The 18,037-nt window shown below is 34.4% G+C and overlaps 1 protein-coding gene across 4 annotated transcripts in view; it reads right to left on the minus strand.

Moving 5' to 3' along the window:
• IPO11 (importin 11) overlaps nucleotides 1-18,037 on the minus strand; it is a 135,953-nt gene that overhangs the window by 79,284 nt on the left and 38,632 nt on the right. For all 4 annotated transcript variants that reach the window (XM_081133639.1, XM_081133640.1, XM_081133638.1 and 1 more), the window contains 9 exons: nucleotides 15,941-15,999; nucleotides 12,720-12,768; nucleotides 11,202-11,272; nucleotides 8,122-8,314; nucleotides 7,264-7,416; nucleotides 5,696-5,739; nucleotides 3,437-3,527; nucleotides 945-992; nucleotides 72-177 (listed from right to left, as the gene is read on the minus strand). In XM_081133639.1, coding sequence (XP_080989765.1) covers nucleotides 72-177; nucleotides 945-992; nucleotides 3,437-3,527; nucleotides 5,696-5,739; nucleotides 7,264-7,416; nucleotides 8,122-8,314; nucleotides 11,202-11,272; nucleotides 12,720-12,768; nucleotides 15,941-15,999 — 814 coding nt within the window. The remainder of the gene's footprint in view (nucleotides 1-71; nucleotides 178-944; nucleotides 993-3,436; nucleotides 3,528-5,695; nucleotides 5,740-7,263; nucleotides 7,417-8,121; nucleotides 8,315-11,201; nucleotides 11,273-12,719; nucleotides 12,769-15,940; nucleotides 16,000-18,037) is intronic.

Consider the following 18,037-nt stretch of genomic DNA (forward strand, 5'->3'; position numbering starts at 1 on the left):
ACTGTTCTATCTTCATTAGAAAATCACTATAGTAAAATAAGTGTATAATAAACACAAAGTTTTATACTTGCCTATTGTGAATGACTTGTAATTCTGGGAGAAGTTGGTTTTTAAACCACTGATCAAAATCAACACTGTCAAACAGCTCATAAGCCGCTAATCCAACAGCATTATACACTAAGAAGAAGATTTGAGAAAAACATTTTTAATATCAGATACTGAATCAAATGCTAAGTGTCTTCAGAAGAAACTGAGTATTAAGAACTACTTTGAAACATATGATGTGTTAATAAAGGGAAATGTAAAATATGTTAATAAAAATTATTTAAACAGTCATTTTAGAAACATCAAGTTACTTTATTCTGTTCTTCCTAAATACTCCTTAGTGTTTTCAAAAAGAAAATTACATTCATTTAAAAATATTCAAGTCAAAATATAAAAATTATCAAGGAGCATCTGCTTCCCAATGGGTGCAATGCTTTATGAACTGGCCCCTACTTCCCCTCTCTCCAGCCTCCTCTCACAAATCCCTTAGCCTGTTTCAATTACTCTGAAATGCGCCCAGTTCCAAACACAGCTGTGCTTCCTCCTTTCCCTTCACACATTCTCCTGCCCTGCCTGGACCCGCCTTCCCACACCACCCTCCCCGCTACCGACCGCTTATTCTTGTGTTCTCACATCACACTTCTTCAGCAGTCTCTCAGGAGGCACACCAAGACTACCAGTGGCTTTCCACGGTACCACCTGATTATCACTTACTTTAGCATTAACCAGCTGGTACTATGTTACAATCAGTTGTCTGCTTGCTTGGTTATCTCCCCACCAGATAGTTCTAGTATTTTAGGTGCCCGTATATTCTAACTCCCAGCATAACACTTGCCACATAACAGACACACTATCTACTGAAGAAATAAATGCTTCTAAATCACTTTAGTTTAACATACCAGCATCTTTGATTAATAGTGCATTCATATCTTCCACATTAGTGGGCCCTGAAAAAATAAGTATCAGTAAAAGTAAATAAAATTAGTTATTAATAAATATTTTATTTAAACTCAATTTGTTAGCATCTTGATTCAAACGCAATATGCTTTATATTAAATATAAATATAAATGTTTAGGGAAAGTCTAAGTTTTGTTATCATCACCATCAGAGAACAAAGATATATGTAAAGCCATATTGCCATTTAAGAAAACACACAACATGTAACATTTTTGTAAAATGTTTTATTGAGCAACACTGCAGAAAAATATATGCCACAAACTATTGATTATAAAAGAAAATTCTTAAAAGAAAGAAAAAAAAATGTGAGTCCCACACACACACAAAAAGAACAAGAATGGGCAATTCACACAGTATACTCTAAACATAAAAAATAAACCAGGTTATGAAAGTGACAATAATATGAAAACTGTAAATGTGGAAACTTTAGAATAAAAAGCTGGCTGTCTCTGCACCACTATCCAGAAAGGAGAACACCATGGTAAAGACATGAAAAACAGTTGACTTAATAAGGACATTTCTTTAGAATAGAAAGATTTCTAGCAAGTTTATCAAAGTACTTTTCTGCTGTTAAATGCGAATTCTTAGGCTCACTAGTCTAATAAGATAAGAGTAAGTATAGCCCTAAATAAGCAAATTACTCTAGAACTAGAAAGAGAACTAAACTCAGAAATCACTGAAAACCTTACCAGCATACAGCAACTTATCAGAGTGTAACTAAACAGCTTATCCATTTTCCTACAGTGGTTTAAAAGAAATAAATGGGCAGGAGAAAACAGAAATAATGTTCTAAACTCAATAGAAAAGGTAACTGAAGCAGTATCAAATTTAAAAATCTGTAATCCTGAATAACTGGTAAATAACTGTACACTAGAAATAAAATATATTTTCATTTTCATATGAATATATAAGTAACACTAAAATTATCTTTAAAAATTACCACAGTAAAACTTAGTTAATAGTTCATTTTTTCCCCCTTGGTTTATAAATTTACAGTATTAGTTTTTTGGGGGGGAACAAAAGTCTAAAAAGTGAGCTATCCTCAACTACTACAAACAAGATCAGGTATCTCCTTCCCTACAGAGATTACCTTGCTGTTATTTCCTTACATTACCACCTACTCAATCCTTGATCGCTTACAATGTGGTTCTTAGCCCAATCAATCAAATAATCTATTGTCTCAGAAGGTTCTGCTGCCTTCTTCCCTCTTACGGCACTGGACACTTCACAACATGCTCTTCTCCAGGATTTGCCCCCATACTTCTCTTTGTTCCTCTGTGACAGTTTCTGACCTGGCTTTTTTGCGGGGCCTCCACACCCTCATATCCCAAAGTTGAACGTCTCAGGTTCTGTCCTTGAGCCTATTTTCTTCTCCCAGGGCTCCTGATACACACTCCAAAAGCTCAGCTCTATCTCCAACCACTACTAATAACCGCTTTCCTTGTCAGGATAATTATTGATCACTTTCCCTTGGCCAGCTCAACTACTTGCCAAAAGTCAATGGATCAACAAATAGTTACTGAGTGTGCCAGGCACTGGGAATAATGTGAACAAAACAGATGTGATCACTGCCCCCTCCTTGAAATTTAGAGCACAGTAGAAAAGTCAGAAATGATAAATGCCTGTTAATAGTTAAATAACTAATTTCTTATACACAAAGTATAATGACGAAGTGCTAAAAACTTCATCATTCTCTTATTCTATTGTTGACACTATTACAGATGTCCCCCATTTCTCCTCCTCTGCCCATCTCAACCAAGCCCCTGCCACCCCGCCCTGGCCTTCAACACTCTGTCGTCTGTGTCCATGGGCTGAATGTTCTTTGACTACTTTTCCCCTTCTTTTATCCAGTCCCCCACCCCACTGCCCTTTGACCTCTGTCAGACTGGTCCACGTATCCATGCCTTTGGTTCTATTTTGTTCTTCAGTTTATTTTGTTCATTATATTCCACATATAAGTGAGATCGTTTGGTATTTGTCTTTCTCTGACTGGCTTATTCCACTTAGCGTAATACTCTCCAGGTCTCATCATTTTTTCAAATCCAACAGCTTCTTTTAATTCCCACTGCCACCATTCTGAGGCTAATGGTTATTATTTTAACTTTTTCTCACATTACTTATCACAACATGTGTCAGATGGACTATTTCCCCAAGCAATAAACTTGACTGCTTGCAATTCTGCTTATGTTATTAGTTTACAATAACGAAATCTATCATATTCAAGGCCTATCTCAAGGCCTTCTTTTGTGAATTGTCCATTCTTGTTCTCTATCCCGGAGGCCACCCCCTTCAGAAAAGAACACATCCGTTCTTTCTTAAGTTCTATCTTTAGATGATCTAGGAAATTAGGCATTGCACATAGTAGGCACTCACACACTATTTTAATTAAACATTAATCAATAGATAAATCAAAGTATCAAAAATATACCTCACCTTGAAGTGTTTGCATCATTTCTAGAAGTACAGGAGTAAGAGTCTGATTATATTCATGGAATATATCTATAAACAGTACTTCAGTGCAAGGCTGAAGGGGAAAAAATTTTTTAACAAAAACAATGGTATATTAAACTGATTAATTCTACAATAAAGCAAAGAATAAAGAATACTCATTCTTAAGATCCTAAACCCCTGAAAATGGTTTCTAATTCTTAGGGTTGTTTTTTTTAAAAGTAGATTACTATTTTTTGTAATTTATAATTTACAAATTATAATAATTTAATTCATAACATATAGAAAGTTTATTCCACTATTTCAATCATTTAGCATTATGCACTCAAAAATGTAAAACTACACAGAGGAAATAATTTACACTTTTAATTAATAATTCTTTAAAAAAGCAATCTGGAGCCACATTCGTTTATAGATCCAGTACTATAAATGACTGTACAGGAATTAATATGTCAAAAATTACATACTTTCTTAACAAGGACATAAGTTAACAACAGCAATTCATTAGTTCAACTCACCACAGAGTAGTATTTCTTTTAATAGATACAAACATTAACAGAAGTCACAGTGTTAGTTACACAAAATGAATGATTCATTTTGGTTCTTAAACTACTAAATCACCAGATGATTCATAAGATGAATTATAATTAAACATTACAGGTATTGTGCTTTCTGTTTAAAAAGTCATATATACAAACACACACAGACACACACACACTAAAATATGACAGATGAAAGGACGTCATCTCGGATACCTGCTTCAAAATGACAGGAGTGGGGAGGGAGGATGTACTTATATGAAACAAGACTGCCCATGATCGATAACTGATGAACAAGGTTTGGGATACACAGGGTTCATAATATTATTCTATTTTTTTTTAATATCAATTATTCCATAAGAGAACGTTTTAAAAAAATATTAAAGCAGTAAATTTTTAAAAATACTTTAAAGCACTATCCCTGGCCAGATAACTCGGTTGGTTAAATGTCGTTTTGGTATGCCAAGGTTGAGGGTTCGATCTCCAATCTGGGCTCACACAAGAATTAAAACCAATGAATGCATAAATAAGTGGAACAACAAACTGACATTTCTCTCTTTCTCGCTTACTCTCTCTAAAATCAATAAATAAAAATTAAAACAAAAATTTTAAGCACTAATAATTTCTCTGATTTACAATCTTTCTGATTTTCTATATAAGCTTATGAAACTAAAAACACTAACGTACATTTTTAGAAAAATAGTAGCAAATTATGTAAACACAGTCTTTCTAATAAGAATGGTTCAAAGATCACATTTGATAAGTCTTCCTCAAATGCTGGCCATCTCCATAAATGCATGTTTAAAAAGCATTCTATAGCTAAATGCAATGAGCTGGTCTATGAAATTAATTACACTAGCTGGTAAGAGAAATAACATATCAACATAAGTTTTACAATTACTGAAATACTTCAGAGAAAATAAAAAATTATTGTAGCCAAAAAGAGATAGCTTTCACTTTCAAAAACATTTCCTTTTTCTGCAATGACAATTATTTCCCAATTAATTCGACTGCAAAATGAAGAATAACTCAGTTTTGCAACCCGCAATTTAACCAAAAAATTTTTTTTCTGATTATAGTTCATCACTTTACTAAGTACTTTCCTCTTGTCGTCAGTGAGAAACAGGCTCTTCCACAAGGTCATGATAAAAGCACTTCAACGATCCAGACTGTGATGTGATAAGGTGGTTTATTTATGATGTAATAAATATCAAAAGAACTCTCCTCCTGGCTTCCCAATGTCCCATCTATCTCCATCCCACCATGGAAAGAGTCCAATCTTGTCTTCAACAAGGCCAAGGCAAAGGCCAGGACCCAGAGTTTCTGCTTCATAGTCCTTGGGCACCCACCCAATCTGCCCCGAGCCCCAGGTGGCCATTAGGCCCACATGGTTGGGAACACTCCTTTGATTTTGCACCACAAATAAAGCTTGCCACCAGAACTCTTGTTCTCTTGTATGTCCCTGGAAACGCTTTCCTCATGACACCACAATAACCACATTTCCACTGACAACACTCTCAAATATAGATTATTGTAATTATGAATAGTTTCTTATCTGTCTGTCTTAATGCTTGGAATCGTCAATAAAGTATCATTCTTTACTAACAGTTATAGAAGTATTTAAATAGAAGCATTTAAATACAAGCATTATAGAAGCATTTTCCATAAATTTTCCCTATCAATTTTTCTTTCAATCAATACTTACCCTCAAACTGTATTTCCAAGAATCTCCTCCTGTTTCTTCCACTGCTACAATTAAAATATGACAAACAATCACTCCAGAAATGCAATAATGATGTTTCAAAAATCTCAGTTTGGAAAAGAAGGATTTTAAATAATATCAATTTAATATTTCTGTGAATAGTTTTAAACATAACACTGAAAGAAAATCCTTAGGGACACAAGGTCTAACAGATTTCTTTACTATAAACTACAGATTATATCTGTGTACATTACAGTCACCTATTGAGTGTTTTTATCTATAAGCATTCCCACTTTCATTAAAAATTCTGTATAGCCCGGCCAGTGTGGCTCAAATGGTTGAGTGTCGTCCCATGCACCAGGAAGGTGCCGGTTCAATTCTCAATCAGGGCACACACCCAGGTTGCGGGCTTCAATTGCGGGCATGCAGGAGGCAGCCTATTGATGTTTCTCACTGAGGTTTCTCTCTCTCTTTCCCTCTCCCTTTCTCTCTCTGCAATCAATAAAAACATATTTTAGAAAAAAAATTCTGTATAGAGGAAAGCTCAAAGTAATTGTCACTTCCAGAATATTTGTTATCACTACAATCCTAAGAATCATTTCATTTTATGCAAAAATCATGTTTTGCAAGTTAAAATAATTAGTGACATTTTCCATAAATTTCCTATATTTAAAGTAAAATACTTCAGGGACTTTTAAAAATACGGGGATTCAGTGTTACATGTTATAATATTATATATTCTGCATAAAGAAAGCAATATGAAACACTAAGGTTTTAGCTAAAAGGCGAAAACCAAAAAGAACGCACTGTACAGTGTAGTAGTATATTTTTTATGAACTAAAATTATTTTTAAATGACAAAGGAAAAAGATAAATCTTCCAAAATGTTTAAGATGTTCTTAAAATATTAGGAAACATATGTGTATGACTATACAAAGGCACGCAGGCAAAGAGATTAGTAGAGGTTAAAATTCTAGCCTACGCCTGACCATAACTGAAGTAATTCACACACAGGTACTTCATTAAGTACACAATTCCTTGATTTTCTGTAGCAAGGATTCTGATAGATTTACTCTCTCCATTGACTACTGAAATTTAAAGACAAAAAATCTGTTAAAAACATTTTAATCATCAAAAAATTAATTTTAAATTTAAATTTAAATAGGTAACCCATTCAGCAATTCAGAAATTTTCATCTCCAAATTTCTTTCTGGAGTATTTCTACAAAGAAAAAATAATATGGAATGAATCACAAAGTAAAAACTGACAGGCAGTTAATTTTATATTTTTGTTTGAAATTACATACCACCTCCATAATAGTACCTGAAAATTAAAAAGGTTTCTTTATGGAGAAAAAGTCTATATATTTGAACAACTCACTCATTTTTTGCTTCTCAATTTGTTCTAATGGCTACGAAAGAGAGGATGATAAGCTAATTTTTAAAAACCAAGATTCTCATCAGATCAAAAGTGCTATGTTAAAGAACAATCATATACCTATGGTTCAAATGGATGACATCTATTTATGAAAGGGGCGAAAAAGCCATGTGCAAACTAAAAACTGATTCTTACTGAAGCCTTCTGGGTCTTCTTCCCACATTGTCAGTTCTTCTTCAGTTAACAGGAAATAATGAGAGACTAATCTTCTACAAATCTCTGTCAAAGTGGGGTATGTGAAGAACGCCATCTTAATCTTATGAGCTTCGAGGGTTTCAGGGCTGCTATCTAGAAAAGTAAGATTTCCAAGTTAATTGTACAGGAAAATTCTACCCAAATGGGATTATGTAATACAAATAAATTTTTAAAAACACCCTTGGGAGAAAACATACAGTGGTATATAATTTTTCATTTTTATTATGGAAAAACCACAAAGACACTTTCTTTTGTTGCTATCACGCACTAAGAGGCTAGCTTCTTTCCTACCACTACAGCTTGTACATTATCATGCTGTATCATCACACCATACTGAAGTGACTTCTCTCTCTCACTCTCTTCTACAAGAGTTTCTCATTCATGTTGGCACACATACACATGAATAAGTTCCAAATAATACAACAAACAATTTACTCTGTCTAAAAGCAACCTCCCTTTATATAATAAAGTCAGAGAAAACTTTTAATTATACAAATAAATACAGTCTACAACATGAGCTGTAGTGGTTAATGTAGTACTTTAATCTTAAAGTCCCTGGGCTTCCACTGATCTTCTTTTGTGCTACAAAAGACAGTTTACTAAATGTATCATTTGGTTTCAAAAGCTGGCCCTCACATAATAGGGATCTGATCCTTATCTCTATTTCATGTCCCAGCAACATTTTATTTTTCAGACTTAAATAAATGAATTTCAAAGAAATTACATCAACATAGCATTTATTTCACACTTTGATTACAATAAGAAAACGAAAAAATAAAACTACCTGTAAAGTATTACCTTCAAAATTTTTGGATGGCTTGTAAGCATAATTTTTGACAATCATCTTAATTAGATTCATGCACTGGACAATGAATCGTTCAAATGTAACCCCTTCACCAACTTCTGTAAATACATAGCTTACAGAAAATTCCAGTGATCTCTGAATTAGAGGAGTAAATGAAAAGGGATGCTGATCCAAGAAGTCCAAAAGCTATAAAGAAAAAAAAAATTTTAATGTATTTTCCCCAAATTAATGTAGGAATATAATCATCCATAAGTACATCTTATAACTTTGCTAGTAAACATTTGGCAAGTTTTGAATTTTGGTGGCGAATCAGAGTACATTCAGTTTCACATGTAGTATATGTGTGATATACACATAATATACTTCTTGAGTTGCATCATATAATGTGGATTATATTGGATATCTCATAATTAGCACTTTCTATTATTTCTAGTATAGGACTCAAAATAGACCCACTTCATACTTAATTTGCTAATAATGGCTAAATACAATACAAAAGGTGTAAGTATATTACAAAACAGGCCTTTAAAAAGTAGAGTAAGTTCTCACTTAACATCATCAATACAAGTTCTGAGAAATGACAAATAACAAAACCAATTTTACCATAGGTCAACTGATAAAAACAAGAGTTAAGTTCTTACAGCATCTCATTGTTATGAGACACTGAAAAAAATGACATTAACAGATAAAAGCAAAACAATCAAAGAATTATCCTGCCTGTCATGCATGAACTGTATTTTGCTGCACTGAATAATTGATGAGGAAGATTTCTTCCTTACAGAAGAATTCCAGCTAATAAGTGCAAAGGGGATAACAGAATGCCATCATTCTGTAACCCCTCATCAAACAATGGATCTAGGCTATGATCATCAATGGCTGCAAAAATCAATAGGGGAAAAACTGCTGAGAAAGGTTACAATGGATAGCTCACTCATTGATTTTAGAGGAACAGACACTGTGTATCTCCTATTGTGATGCAGCAGGAAATACACAGCACCACCTGTAAAGTATTCTTGCCATCCCCACATTTTTTCATAAAAAAAGTCTGAATGTGATCAAGTCTCTATATCTAACTACAAATTTGTAAGAAATCTGGGGAAGAGGAGGGGTATGGAGACAAACAAACATGTTAAATAACACATCAGGATGCAAAAGCAGCTGATTCCAAAACACAGAAAACTCTACAGAAAATAATCTGTTACCTCAACAAATAAATAGCACGGGGGAAAAAGGATGGAAAGAGAACTGACACTACAGAATCCTGACTCAAACAAGCCAACTATAAAAAATTCATGAGAGAAATCTGAAAACTGACTAAGTATTCAAATACTATTACGAAACCACTGCTAATTTTTAGATGTAGTGTTAAGATTGTGTGTATCCCTTATCACTAAAAACACATATTCAAATATTTACAGCTATTACTATAATGATGTCTGGATGTGCTTTTGAACTACCAGCAAGGGTAGGGAGGAGGAAGCACAGGTGAAACAGAATTGACCGTGACTCCATGCCGCTAGCTGCTAAAGGAGGAGGTACTCAATTCTAGCTGGAGGCATTTTGAATTGTTCCAACTTTAAAAGCTTTTAATAAAGTCACAAAGATCCTAAAAATGAATTTAATATGCGAAATTATTTATGAACATTGCACAACTCCATTGACAAACTATAGTCTTATTTTACTTAGCTTTGTGTTTGTTTTTAACTAAAAGAATCTGGGTCAATTTTGCACAGGATCTTGGAAGGCAAGGTGGGCTTTTGCTCTTAAGGCTACCTTAGAACATAAGACTTGGGAATGAAGACAACTAAAACTACAGGTAACTGCTACCTAACTACAAAAGTAAGAACTGCTCATTTCTACTCCCTTCCCCCCCGCCTAGGGAACAGACAACCTCAACTCTATTAATAAAACTTCAATGAAAATGGGGAAATAGTCTAAAGGTTTGGCCCAGCCAGGCGTGGCTCAGCGGTTGAGCACCAACCTAGGATCCAGGAGATCGCGGTTCGATTCCCGGTTAGGATACATGTCTGGGTAGCAGGCTCGATCCCTAGTCAGGGGCATGCAGGAGATAACCGATCAATGATGACTCTCTCATCATTGAGCTTTCTATCTCTCCCTCTCCCTCTCCCTCCCCCTCTCTCTTCCTCTCTCTGAAATCAATAAAGATATATTTTAAATAAATAAATATTTAGATATTGCCACCTGTCTTCACCTACCTGTTTTAGTGCAATGAAGTCCTCAAACCCGGTCTCCCTGATTGCTATAACCCAGTTCTTTGCACTTTCCCAACCCCTAAAGCCCCAAATTTCATAAAAATCATTTTTTAAAACTTAATTTTATCAGAAATGTATACACATTGCCTAGCACAGTACATCCATATAATAATATTCAAAAGATGTTTAATTTCATGATAATCAGTCATTTGGAATATACTGAGTTCCTGATATTATAATGCCTCTTACATCTTATCTATGTCCTGCTCACAGCTGCACTGCTATCTTCTTTACCTCTGCTTTTTTCAATGGATCTGAGAATGAGCTTTAGAGGAATCAACTTCTCTAATACTTATTAGGATAGATTTTTTACATCAAGGTGACTCATACACACTTATGATATGTAAATTTAATTATTATAGACTTTAAGATACAAAGGTTTTGTGGGTGGGTTTTTTTGTTGTTTTTCCCCCCAGTTTTCCTATAAACAGAAAATAAGTTACTTTACACTAAAGTCAAAATATATGTTTACAGCCCGGCTGGAATTGCTCAGTGGATTGAGCACTGTCCTATGCACCAAGAGGTCACTGGTTTGATTCCCAGTCAGGGAACACACCCAGGTTTCGGGCTCGATCCCCAGTAGGGGGCGTGCAGGAGGCAGCCGATTAATGTATCTCTCTCATGGATGTTTCTATCTCTCCCTCCCTCTCCTTTCCTCTCTCTAAAAAAAAAAAAAAAAAAAAAAATCAATAAAACATATTTTTTTTAATGTATGCTTCTAAAAATACAATTTTCCTTACTAAATATTTATACATGTATTTTATTTGAGAAAACATAATTAAGATAAAAAGAAAACTTACCACTTTAGTAAAAAGAATAATGGTCTTTTCCAGTCTATCTCTACATACATTATCTGTACCTATACTTCTACCTGTTAAAAATACATTTCAAATATTAGTACGTTTATAATATTCTATGAATTCACAACTAAGACAATGACAAAACTTTTAACAAAAATATTGTCATATATTTCTGCATATTTTGCATTATGAATTCATTACTGTGCATTCCCAACTCTAAACAAATTAAGCATAAAAGCCAAGTTTTTATAAAGCAATACTAAGATGTGCACTTAACAGAAACAGTAATCCTCAGTGCCATATTTCACAAAATTAATTGTAAAATACAAATTGAGTCCATTCTAAAGTAAAAGGGTAACGGTTTTATCAATGAATCATGAGTCCTATTTTCAAAATATAAGTTAGTCATAGTTGAAATACTTTTCAAGCAGTGTAAGTAAAAACAAAGTACTCAAAGATTAGCACACTCATTATTTTTCGTATATCTCTTAACAATTTTCTTCTGATAAGTTTCCCTGGCATAATAATTCATTTTTGTACATTCAGAACAATGTCCATCAGCCTATCAACTACCCTGCTCTCTAACTATACTCTTCATATTCTGCTTCATCATTTATTTCATTTTCCTTCTACTTCTCCCATGGGGATAGTCAAAGAAAAATAACCACTTTTAGAAAAATAAACATCATATGAACCAACTTATTCATATTTGCATGCATAGTGCCCAGAACAGTGACTGGCAATAAACTCAACGTTTCTACTAAAGTAAAAATGACTGACATGAAACAATCAGTAACTCCCTAAAAGTGAGTACACTAAAATCATCTCAGGGCAGTAAGTCCTCAAAAATACACACATATACGTAAAAACACACTTATACAGGATATACATATCTGTGTGTGCATACTGAGTATGCATACCTGTATGAGTGCATGCACATGTGTGTGTGCATCCTAAGCCAAGATGCCTGAAATCACAGGGAAGAGAAAAGGGTAACAGACAGACTAGCAGTATAATACAACACAAATGCAAATGCTAAATTCTCTTTTGTGGGTTAGTGGATTAGAAAGGGTCTAAAGGTAAGCCAATGAAGGTTAATGAACAAGGGATTTACAAAATGAAAGTACCATTTAAGGAAATTTATATCATACATATATGTAAAAAGTATACTAAAAGCGACAGAATCTTTAAGTCTAAATAGCATTTGCATAGAATCTATGCAATGAATAGCTGTTAAACATATGACTGTTGTGGATGTCTGCATGGAATAGGATAATTCCTTCTAGAAATATAGAAGGAATGAACACAAAATAGGTGGTTTAAAAAAAAAAAAAAAGATTTCCTCAATACTCAAGACAAGACTTGTGTATGCAAACAAAGCTGAGTTCCAATTTAATTTCAGAGAATTAATTATCAAGAGACAAGATTTTAGCCTCTCTCCAGATTTGCAAGTGCAGAGCAGAAGCCATTAACAAATAAGGATTCTACAGTAAAAAGTACTACCACGGAAGTACTTACTGCATTCCAGAAATTGTTTTAGACGGTCAAATATTCCATGTAAAAAACCCTAGAAAAGAATTTTTTTTAAGTGTCTCAATTTATTCAGTAATAATCATTTACCTCATGCTTTTTGAGGGATACTAAAACATATCTATCAAATAATTTTAAAAAGTTAAAATTAAGAAAAGTAAAATACATTCCAGCCCAGCCAGCATGGCTCAGGGATTGAGCATCAACTTATGATCCAGGAGATCTCAGTTCCATTTCCAGTCAGAGCACATGCCTGCATTTAGATACACTTTTTAGATACAATCTCTCTCTCTCTCCCTCTCTCTCTGAAATCAATAAATTCATATTTTAAAAATAAAAAATAAATCTGAAAAAATTCCACTATTATAAACAAGTTTTACACAAGAAAGTAATTACAATAAGAGCCCCCTTATCTGCAAGAGGTAAGTCCCAAGACCCAATCCCCAGTGGATGCTTCAAACGTTGAAGTACAAAACCCTAAATATACTATGTGTTTTCCTAAATGTACATACCTATGATAAAGTTTAATTTATATAAGTTAGGCATAGTAAAAGATTAACAATAACTAAAAATATAAAAAATTATAATACAATGTAATAAAGTTATTTAAACGTGAAGTTTCTCTCTCTCTCTGATAACTGAGCCAGCTACAAAGTGATTACCGATAGCCTGCAGTGTGGATAGGCTGGACAATAGGAAGTTTACTTCCTGGGGGGGGGGTGCAGGGGTAAAGAGGGATGGGGCTCGGGATAGAGATTCCATCATGCTATTCAGAACATGTGCAATTTAAAAGTCATGAATCGCTTATTCTGAAATTTTCCATTTTATATATTCAGACCACAACTGCCTTCGGGAAACTGAAAGCAAGAAAAGCAAAACCATGGGTAAGGGGGGAGCAATTTAGGTAACTGAAGTCACTGTGGACATCATCCCATGTACCCAAGGTTGCCAGTTTGATTCCTGGTTAGCGCACATGCCCAGGTTTCCAGGCTCAATCTCTGGTGGGGGTGTGCAGGAGGCAGCCAATCGATGTTTCACTCTCACATCGTTGTTTCTCTTTCTCTTCTCTCTCTTAAAATTAAGAAAAATATTTTTTAAATAAAATTTAAAAGTAACGCTAATCATCAGAGAAATGCAAATTAAAACCACAATGAGGTATCACTTCACACCTGTCAGAATGGCTGCCATCAACAAATCAACAAACGACATGTGCTGGCGAGGATGTGGAGAAAGGAGGACCCTGGTACACTGCTGTTGGGAATGCAGACTGGGGCAGCCACTATGGAAAATAGTATGGAGGTTCCTCAAAAAATTAAAAATGGAGCTGTCTTTTGACCCAGTGATCCCACTTCTAGGAATATATCCTAAGAATTTTGAAATGCTAACCAGAAAGAATATATGCATCTCTATGTTCACAGCAGCGTAATTTACAACAGCTAAGATCTGGAAACAGCGCAAGTGCCCATCAGTAGATGAGTGGATAAAAAAGCTGTGGGACATTTACACGATGGAATACTATGCACCTGTAAAGAAGATTCTCCTACCATTTGGAACAGTATGGATGGACCTGGAGAATATTATGCTAAGTGAAATAAGCCAGGCAGAGAAAGACAAACATCACATGATCTCACTTATATGCAGAATCTAAAGAACTTAAACTGATGAACAGAAATGATTCAATGACATGGAAGCATGGATCAGACTGACGAATCTCAGAGGGATGGAGGGGGGCGGGTGGGTGGAGGGGGAGAGATTACCAAAGAACTGATATGCATATATGCACAACCCAAGGACAGGGACAATGGTGTGAAGAGGAACTGGAGAGGAGGGGTAGGACGGGGTGGAATGGGTCATTGGGGAGAAAAAGGGACATCTGTAATATTTTGAATAAAAATTTAAAATTAATTAATTAATTAACTTTAAATTTTAAAAAAAAGTAAGTAAAAAAGTAATAGGTAGGTCCTGCTTGTATAAAATCTAAGAAGAAGGAAAGTGCCCTGCCGGCGTGGCTCAGCCATTGAGCATCGACCTAGGATCCAGGAGCTTGTAATTCGATTCCCAGTCGGGGCACATGCCCAGGTTTCAGGCTTGATCCCCAGCCGGGGGCTTGCAGAAGGCAGTTGATCAAAGACTCATCATTGATGTTTCTATCTCTCCCTCCCTCTCCTTTCCTCTCTCTGAAGTCAAGAAAAACATATTTTAAAAAGACCCAAAAAACTAAAGAGGGAAAGTGTATCTAAAAGAATATGTGTGAGATGTCTTAAAGGATACTTACAAATTTTAGCAATATCTCTGATAGTGAGTTCTTAAATGGCTTTTTAATTTCCTGTTTCCTTTTCTTTAACTTTTAAAAAAATAAACATGTAATACTTTTATAGCCATCAGATTATAATTTATATTAGCAAATTTTTTAACTTCTTTTAACAATAGAGCCATTATTTCAATAAAAATCTTACCAATATATCCAAAAAAAAAAGAAAAGGCTGTTTAAATCTAGAGGAGATCCAAAGACCCAATTCGATGCACTTTTTGCAGTTTGTGCAGCCTCCCAAAGCAATCCACAGAAAGCAACATATTAGCTGACCTAAACTCACTGTGAAAACTAATATATATCTGAGTAAGTATAATACAATCCCATTTTGTTTTAGGATGAAACAAATGCAGTTATATATTTTTGCATACAGAAAAGAAGATGACACTACAGGAACAATGAATATACATCACAACTTGTTGGACTTATCAGTGGGGTTTTCCCCTCTTCTATGTAATTTTTTTAAATTGATTGCAAAGAGAATGTATAAATGTTAAGATGAGAAGGAAAAAATCATTTTAAATGTGTAAAAAGAAAGGAAAATATCAAGACTATAAATAACTACGACACACCCGGTTACAATAGCAATCAAATTCACAGTTCACTAGAATTCAAATTCAAATGAACACTCTCAATGTGCCTCGTCATCTTGAGAACTATCTTAGGCCTATTTCCTTCACACAATAGCTGCTTTGATGTAGTGAAAACAAACCACAAATCTAAAAATATAATTAACACAAAACGGTTTTTAAAAAAATACACTAAAAAAAACATAGACTGTCACATAATAAAAACACTTAAATGAATGCTAAGTAAAATGAATAAGCTTCAGAATTTTCAGAAAAATACCAAGCACTTTCCCAAAGTGACAAAAAAATCAATTACTACTTTTACTTACCATCACCTCCATATTCTTATGAGGCTCCACAAATCCATTAACAGTTAATTTACGCAGCACTGGAAAGTAAAATCAAGCTTTACTTGCATCTTATTTTTTCACATTTTATCCTACTAAAATCATGATCATAATAATAAAGGCTCAGAATCACAAAATCTCATCAAGCTTGGAGATTATAATGCTTACATTTAACAGTTACAGTAAGGTAACTTCTGGTCACTGCTTCGTTTACTAAGTGGGAAAGATGGAACTAAAGCCAAGTTCTTGTCACTCAAAGCAGTGTTCTTTTCATCATAACTACTCATGTTTCTAAAACTACATTGCAAATTTTAGCTTAATTTCTATAATTCTTAGTACTTCTCACCTGCAATAGCCCCTATAAGTTGAAACTGAGAAGGTCACTTCTATTCCATAAATTTTAAACTATGCCTTAACAGTGATCAAAAAATTTCATTCAGTTTTAGGCTACATTAAGGAAAATACAGTATCTCCTAAAAGTATCTATTTCTAAATATGGAACAGATTATATTGCTCAATTACAAGCATCACATTTTACGAGTAAACTGGTATACACAGGTAGAATGGAAGAATAAAAGATTTGAAATCAGATCTAGATTTAAATCATAGCTCCAATGTATGTAACCGTTATTGTTCTGGGCAACTTTTTTAGAGCTCACATTCCTTATGTGTAAACTGTGGCTAGTAAGTCCTACCTCACAGAGTTGTTAAAGGGTTTAGTAATATCATATATGTAACACACTTGGCACAATTCAGTAACTGAATGGCAGCATACGAGACTACAAAATTTAAAATCACTTTCAGAAAGTAACTTTACAGACAGCACTGCTATCTATGTAACTAAAGAGTTAGTGTTCATGAGGTAAAGTTTAAAGGCAGTATATTAAAAATAGGTTTAGAATGCACCTGTCTATAAAACCAACAATTTCATATTTCAATTATATACACTCAAAAGTTACTGTATCATAATTAGGTTCAAATTGATCCCTTATTCTAGACGTGCTCTCTCCCATCAAAGCACTTAGGGTCCACACTATCTGGGAGGGTCCTTTCTTTCTGCCTTCATTGCCTAGTTAACTTTGACTTTATGATTTTGATTCAAACATCACTTTCTCATTGAAATCTTTTCTGAACATATTATCAATCAGTTATCATAACATCAGTAAGGCCCCTGTCACAGAAGCCATTTTACATGTATGTGTCTGGTTATTTCATTATGTCTGTCTCCCCAGTGCCAATCACCTACCTATAAATTTGTTGAATGAAATAATGAATGTCTAAAAGATACTAAATGCAAATAGGCGTAAACTCGGAGGTTACATGTAACAAAAACTCCAGTCCTAAGACAGGATAGAAATTCATAGCTGCACAGAATAAGTATTTTAAAGAAAAATGCTATGGGATTTTTTTCGAGGTCAAATGCCTTAGAAACATCTAAAACCTTGAGATGGGGAGATATTGAAAAGCTTAAGGCAGGCTAATATTGAGTAGAACTACATCTGTTTTTCAGAAGTTAAGCTCTGAAATCAGTAAAGCAAGAAAAGTCTACATTCAAAAGAATTCATGAAAAATCACTCAATCAGAGAACCAAAAAGAAGAAAAAATTTAAAAAGGAGGACAGTTTAAGGGAGCTGTGGGACAACATGAAACATAACAATATTCACATTATAAGAATACCAGAAGAGTTAGAAAGTAAGCAAAGGTTAGAGAACCTGGGTTTGAAGAAATAATGGCATAAAACTTTCCTAGCCTGGTCAAGGAAAAAGTTACACAAGTTCAGGAGGCACAGAGAGTCCCAACCAAGAAGAACCCAAAGAGGCCCACGCCCAGACACATCAGTTAAAATGCCAAAAATTCAAAACAAAGAGGGAATCTTTTTTTTTTTTAATCTTTTTTAAAAAAATATATCTTTATTGATTTCAGAGAGAGGAAAGGAGAGAAACAGAAACATCAATGATGAGAGAGGCATTGATCGAGCCCGCAACCCGGGCATGTGCCCTGACCGGGAATCAAACCCCGATCGCCTGGATCCCAGGTCGACGCTCAACCGCTGAGCCACACCTGGCAGGGCCAAAGAGG

This window comes from Miniopterus schreibersii (assembly GCF_964146895.1).
Source record: "Miniopterus schreibersii genome assembly, chromosome: 3".
In the NCBI taxonomy this organism is placed as follows: Eukaryota; Metazoa; Chordata; class Mammalia; order Chiroptera; family Miniopteridae; genus Miniopterus; species Miniopterus schreibersii.